At 28.9% G+C, this 7,713-nt stretch overlaps 1 protein-coding gene across 1 annotated transcript in view; it reads left to right on the forward strand.

Annotated features, from left to right (window-relative positions):
* The first annotated feature begins 1,794 nt into the window (after window positions 1–1,794).
* Window positions 1,795–7,713, forward strand: part of LOC106755510 (ABC transporter B family member 2-like) — a 14,448-nt gene continuing 8,529 nt past the window's right edge. The window contains exons 1-4 of the mRNA XM_022778324.1: window positions 1,795–2,146; window positions 2,420–2,474; window positions 2,649–2,824; window positions 7,112–7,312. Of these exons, the coding sequence (XP_022634045.1) occupies window positions 1,913–2,146; window positions 2,420–2,474; window positions 2,649–2,824; window positions 7,112–7,312 (666 nt within the window). The 5' untranslated portion in view covers window positions 1,795–1,912. The remainder of the gene's footprint in view (window positions 2,147–2,419; window positions 2,475–2,648; window positions 2,825–7,111; window positions 7,313–7,713) is intronic.

The following is a 7,713-nucleotide window of genomic DNA, read 5'->3' on the forward strand; positions in this document are numbered from 1 at the left end:
AACCAGGTTATTTCTATTGAGAGTGAAAAAAGAATGTATAAAAAATAGGAATTAAATCCAATAAAACATATTTTTTCGTCTCCAATTGTGTAGGTTATACCATCACTTGTCGTTCTAAATTAAAACAATAGAGTTTTTCTTTTCTTTCTCCTTAAGTTACTACGATCGATAACCTAATCATTAATTTTTGGAGTCTTTTTTAATATTACACTAACTTTTTTATTATAATCCCCTTCAAAAGGTGCATACGTATAATGCAATAAAAAATGTATAACGTTTTTAAATTTAAGGAATTTGACTTTTAATGTCTTTAAAACTTAACATATGTATGTAAGGTAAACGAGTAGATAAAATATAATGTTTTTAAAATAAATAAAATTATATGGAATTTTAAAAAAGTTTGGAGTATTGAGAAATCTAAAGAAATGTTGATATATTGTTCACTCTTAAAAATGTCTTCTTTTTAATATTTCTTTCATATTAGCTTACAGACATCGCAAAACTTATGCTATTACGAAGTTTTGTTGTATAAATATTTTATGTTTCAATTTCTTATAACTTTTATATGTTATTTGTGATTTTAAAATATATAAACGGGTGCGAACTTTCATTTAAAGTCTATTTTTTAATAAAATTAAGGTTTAAACCATTTAGTTGTCCTTATTTTTGGGAGATTTTCGCATTTTGATCCCGTGTTATTAGAATCCCCAATTGAGTCTCTATAAGTGCTAATTTTAATCAATTAAGTCCCTGCCGTTAAATTTAGTTAACGGGGTTAACTTTTTTGCAGAGCTGGAAGGATGACCTGTTAATTTCTGTTAACGGCAGGGGCTTAATTGATTGAAATTAACACTTATAGGGAATCAATTGGGGATTCGAATAAAACGGAGATCAAAATGGGAAAACCTCCCGAAAATAGGGACAACTAAATGCTTTAAACCTAAAACTAATTAATTTTGATTATAGATAAATTATATCAATAATATTGTTTATTAACAATAATAATTAATTATTAATATTTTATTAATAGAAAGAATTGAACTCACAACCTTTTTTTTATCTTTCTTTTAAACCTTTCAAATCAATCTTATAATTCTCAAAATATAAATAGAAAAATATGAAATTCACATACCCTTCAACCCTCCTATTAACTTTATCCGGATATCACCCTATCACTCTTATTTCAATAATACTTAATAGATTAGATAATTTAAATTACTGCGAAATAGTATTACCGTTCCTAACTACTAATTAACTCACACTAGATTTTTCAGCTTGTATTTATGGCCTCTTGAAAGCCTTAAGAAAATGGAATGACTGAGTAAATTATTCATTCCTTGATAAATTTTTTTTAACTTAATACGATTTTGCTTTTATTTCTAAATTAGGACCGACTGAATTCTGTCCATTCTATTGAATTAATTTTAGTATAAATACATTTAATAAGGAAAAGCACATTTTATGTTAATAAGTAAAAGATTTAGAAAAAATACTTATGAATTATTTGATTTAATAATCCAAATTTAATTTTTTTTTAGTAAAGAGTCAATAATGGTTAAACATTAAAAAAAAGTTTCTTTATTGAAATAATTAGTGTGGCCAATGTATTTTGACAGCATTTCACGATAAAAGTATTGTATATACGAAGTCTATGATTATTATGTATCTGATGTATAGGATAATAAATAAGAAATCGTGATAACAATCATTAAAATATAATAAATGTGTTGTCATTTTCACCTTATATAATAAATTTATGGCTCATCCACCACCAAACCTATTCTTCATCTTCAAGTTTTGAACACATTCCTTCTTTCAAATAACTCTGCCACAACTCACCATCATCATCATCATAGCATATATATTTTAGTGGTGATTAATTCCTTTCGTTGTGATTGAGGGCAATATCAACATGTCAGATGGAGAGAAGAAAGAAAAGGGGACACAGCAGGAACGAAAGGTTCCTCTTCTGAAGCTCTTCTCCTTCGCTGACTTGTACGACTGCGTTTTGATGGGTGTCGGATCTGTTGGGGCGTGTATTCATGGTGCCTCTGTGCCTATTTTCTTTGTCTTCTTCGGAAAGATTATCAACGTAATAGGTTTGGCTTACCTTTTTCCCAAAGAAGCTTCCCACGAAGTTGCCAAGGTTTGCCTGTCTTTGTTTTATCATAATATGAGTTTCATGTATTGTCCACTTCCCATGCATAATCGTGTACCGTTTCATCTTCTTCCTCCAAAATCATCTCGCTGCCCTTATCCAACAAGGCTAAACTTCCATCATCTCATCATAATATATATAATTATTTGAAAAATCAAATAACTTGCCCTAACATATACAAGTTTCTAAGTAAATAAATCAAATTTATTTTTGTATTTTAAATAAATCAAATTTTAATGCTGCTTCTTTACGATTTTGCAGTATGCGTTGGATTTTGTGTATCTAAGCATAGTAATACTGTTTTCATCTTGGACAGGTATGAGTTAGTCATTACATTGTAGTAAAAAAAAAAAGTGTTATGAATGTTAAGTGTGTGCGATTGTAACATACCTTCGTGATACTATTAAAAACTTAGATTTTTATCTATTTTATCTTATATAAATATATATTTTTTTTTGTCTTACATTGGTAATGTTGATTGATTCCATAGAGGTGGCATGTTGGATGCATACTGGGGAACGTCAAGCTGCAAAGATAAGGATGGCATACTTAAGGTCAATGTTGAATCAAGATATAAGTCTTTTTGATACTGAGGCTTCAACTGGAGAGGTTATTTCTTCTATTACCACTGACATCATCGTTGTTCAAGATGCACTTTCTGAGAAGGTATTCCTGTATCTTCATTCCCATCCTATAATAGATTATGTTTCTTTGCATTTTCATTTTGCTTCACAATGCCAAATTTCTTTCGTTTCTTCAATCCGTACGTGCTGCACTTGTAGTTTCTGCAAAGGAAAAACGGGTAGGGTAAAACAGATATAATAAAAGTGAATATTTATAACTTTCTTTTTATGGATGTTACAATATCATCATCCTTCCTGTAATTGCCATCGTTTTGTTTTGAGAGATGGTAGGAAGAAAATCTCTTATACATAAAATGTTTTATCTTATATAAAACTAATTTAGATGACTTCTTGAAAATGAGTTCAATAAATTTATTTAAAAAGATCAATTAATGTTTTAAATTATAGAGGTGAAATTAATGTTTTAATTTAAATAAAATTAAATGCCAATAAATAAAATTATATTATTATTATATATCTTAAAATACTTAGAGTTTTAAAGAATTTTTCCAAACACACTTCTCAATATAGATTTTTTTGATAAATTTTCATTCTAATTAAATTTTATTCAAAATCATATATATATATATATATATATATATATATATTAAATTCTAATTCTGTATTTAATTATTCTCTTCTTAAATTTGTTAATTTTTTCCAATAAAAAAACATTGTTACATCTCTTAAATAATTAATTACTTTATATATGAATCCATTATTTATGTAGATGGTATTTCAAAAACCTTCCAACAGTTAATTATCTACTTATGAAATTAAGTAATTGATTATCTTGAACTCATGGATTTTTTAAGTTTAAACATCTAAAGATAATTTACTGTACTGTTCCTTAATTAATTAGTTGATTACTTTCTGAAATATATTTTCTAAGTGTTTGTGGAAGTGAACGTATCAAGCTCATTTAGTTTACATGTTTACTTTAGTAAATGTATCACTAACAATTAAGTATAGAAGGAATGACAATCATTTGACTACATACTTGTATAATCAAAACCACAAAAATATGAGGAGCTTTATGATCAACAACTAATATTTTTCTTCATAAATATACCACTTTAGTAGACAAGATATAATTTTAAACAATATTAAAGTTCTTAAAAAAAATAATGCAACTCAATTTTTGTTTCAGAAGGTTTTCTTAAGCCAAAACAATAAAAATTGGCAGACAATTTTTTTTACCTCTTATTTTTAACTTAAAACTATTTTTTTTAAAGTAATCATACCTTAGTTTCCTTTTAAATTATTCGAATATTCTAAAAAAGAGAGAGAAAAAATAAACTGTCTATAAGTTCATTTTAATTTTAAGAAAAATCAATTTATTTGACCTTTTATTCTAACGCTTAATTTCTTAATTTATTTTCCTAGAACCAAATTTACATTAATACATACATATACATACACAATATATATAAATATAAATATAAATCCCATGTTTGTGACTTTAACGAGAACATTTTATACATACACATTCATTAACATTTTCATAATTTACTTTCTACGATTTTAAGTAAATCACAGTAACTTATTCACATTAAACAATTAAGTAAAACAAGGAAATTCAAGTAAAAAGTATTACTTTTGAGTTGTGTATTCTTACATTAGCGATAATAAATTAAAGAAAAAGGTTGTTTTTTCTTCGTTTCTGCTTGAGTAAAAGTTTGTTTGCTTGAATGAGAGAAATCTCACTTGAATAAAAATATTTGAAAAAAGAAAAAACAAAGTTGATTTTTGAAGGTACTTCAAACGATCCACATGTGTCTAAGTGAACCACTCCCAAGCATTCCTTTGCTCTCATGTATAGATTTGTCTTGAATGTTTTTCTGGTTTGCTTTCCTGCCAGATACATCTCACAAACCTTTTCTGGCACACTGATACTAGGCAATCCAATAACAATCTGTTTCATTTCCAGTTGCTGCAAGTTCCTCCAATTCAGATGGCCATACCTCAAATGCCACAGTTAGTTTTCGTCTTTCACAGTAGACATGCACTGACAATTCTCAACTACCTCCATACTGATATGAAATGTTTGATTCTTTGAGATTTTGCTTCTCAAGATCAGATTTCTATTCTCATCAAACAGTTCAACCTTATTGAAGCCTCCCACTATTGTAAAACCCTTTTGAATCAGCTGGCCAATACTCAAAAGGTTGCATTTCATTGTAGGCACAAACAACACATTAGTTATAATGGCACGCGATCCATTCTTCCTTCTGATAACAACATCTATAATATTCCCTCTACTTTTAAGGTCCTATCATCAGCAAACTTCACCTTACTCTCTTGCTTTCATCAAGATTCACCAACCATTGGCTTTGGCAAGTCATATAACTCGAACATCCTGAATCCAAATACCACATTTTATCTTGAGAATGTGAGTTTTCAGCAATGCCCACCACAATTAATGTAGTCAAATTTTTGTGGCAAAGATCTCATGATCTTCTCAACAATCATAAGATTACTGATTTTCTCTGTGCACTCTTTCATCTGGTTTGTAATGGCCAGAATCTTGTTGAAGTACTCACCCACACTGTCACAATCCTCCATTTGTAAGAGCTCGTACGGTCTCCTTAAGGTTTAGAGCTTCACCTTCTTTATCTTCTCTCCTCCTACATGACACCGCAATAGAATGTCCTAGGCCTCCCTTATTGTCACTGCATTTTAGATTTTCTCAAAATGTGTATCGTCCACACACTGATGAATGATGAACAAAGCTTTGTTGTCTTTCCTTCTGAATGCAAGGTTATGATCTCCTGAAGCACTAAGATAAGGCTCAAGTCTGGTTTCTTCCACATCATCACTAACATCGTGAAATCTAAATAAAACTTTCATCTATGTGCTCCACGTGCTCCACTTGCTCCAATTCTTCTTTGTAAGTATAGGAAGATTCGTTGTTGGCATATCCAATCCCGCCATGCTTCAACTGCTCTTCTTTGATCAAGAACCAAAATCTTGACATCCTTTTTCCTTCTTTGCCTCAACCACTCTGACCAACCACACTGTATCGTGATTCTGAAGCTCCTCAGGTCCTCACTCAACCTGGCTCTATATACCAATTTAATGGAACGTGGAGTAGCAGAGAGAAAACAGGACAATGAAAATAGAGAGAAAGAAAAATGCTTAAAACTGAATGTTTTGTGTATGTTTTGTATTTTAGATTAGCCAAACACTAATATAGATGTAAGGTATTTATAAACTGATGTACAATTAAGACAATTTCAATGACAATCTTGACTTATTCTTATACACTAATAAAAATCATATTTTCTAATCAAATCAATAGTGATATGGAATATTAGAAAAAAAGAATTTCAAAGATTTTTAAAGTAAAAAGACCCTTAATGTTATTTTACTTCATTTTGTTATAAATGATTATTAACTCACAGGATATGATGCGAAAAAGTATGGTAATTGAGGTGAAAACATTTCAAAATCAAGCCAAAACTAATTTTAATAATTCAAAAACTCTTAGAAGTTTAAAATATCCTTTAACGCGGCAAAAACAATTAAAAACTCATATCACTAATTTACTCTGAAATCACTTGAAACTCAAAAGCAATATACATCATCATAATTCAAAGTAATCCAATTATATATAAACTCATTTCTATTATTAACAATAACGTTTATAGCGAACAACAAAAAAATTATAAGTTTTTTGATTTTTAACCAACCAAAACTTACATTTGAACCATTTCTTACATACATCCCCGTAATCAGGATTATAAATAACTTCAGGATCTACTCAACTTCCTTCAATCACAATAATCATATTTAAGCTTTAACTTTCAATCCAAAATATAACTTCATACCAAAATTTCCAATCAGTTAATGTAAGATAAAATTTTCAGCTCCAAAATCTAAAAGAAAAGTACAAAAAATAATGAAAACAAAAACCTAGAGATGATCAAATTTTAAAAACAAATATAGTTAACATTTTAATTATTTCAACCTAAAATAAATTTTTGAACTCTTCCTTTTTATAAAGAAACACCTTTACTAAATTACAATCCGTCGCATTTTAGAATGATGGTTTGATAGTTGGTTAGATGAAATAATAAAAAAACATACACAATTTTATTAGTTGTGTTCTTTTACATATCTAAGTAATATGATAAGTTATGGTTACTATACAATTTCATTTTATTATTTATATTTGAGTTTTTAGTTTAGTTTTTTTTTTTTCACAAATAATTAAAAATATGTTTTTACTTTAGTTTACATTTTCAAATGTTTGTGTAAAAGTAGGGTGCCGTTAATGTTTAGTGATCATTAAAGATATATGGCAAAGTTATAATTGGTGTACTTACAGGTTGGGAACTTCATGCACTACATAAGCCGTTTTATCGCAGGCTTTACTATTGGTTTTGTTAGAGTGTGGCAAATAAGTTTAGTGACACTTGCCATTGTGCCATTAATTGCTATTGCTGGTGGCCTTTATGCTTACGTCACCATTGGCCTTATCGGAAAAGTTCGAAAAGCATATGTGCGAGCTGGTGAAATTGCTGAGGAGGTAAGAACTTTCTTTTTTGTTTTGTTAAAAAGTTTATCCAAAATTTTCATCCAAACATATACTTTATATATAATTGTGTTAGAATCGACTGCAGCGGAATTATTAGCGTGGAATAACAAATCAAGAGGGTTTTTAAAACAAACGCGTGTCTTTTAATTTCTACTCAATTTAACTTACTACGCAAATAAAAAATATAAATANAAGAGTAAGGTTGAGAGAAATTTGCACAGATAATTTTATACTGGTTCGGATCTTACCAATCCTACGTCTAGTCGCTTATCTCAAACCAAGATAAACAGTTCACTAAGCACAAAACAATTACAAATTACAATCACAAAGAAACAATTTGTAAGAGTTTAGAAACCACCTCTCTTGATACCACAAGAGATGAACCTGCAAAT

The sequence above is a fragment of the Vigna radiata genome, unplaced genomic scaffold, assembly GCF_000741045.1.
Source record: "Vigna radiata var. radiata cultivar VC1973A unplaced genomic scaffold, Vradiata_ver6 scaffold_329, whole genome shotgun sequence".
In the NCBI taxonomy this organism is placed as follows: Eukaryota; Viridiplantae; Streptophyta; class Magnoliopsida; order Fabales; family Fabaceae; genus Vigna; species Vigna radiata.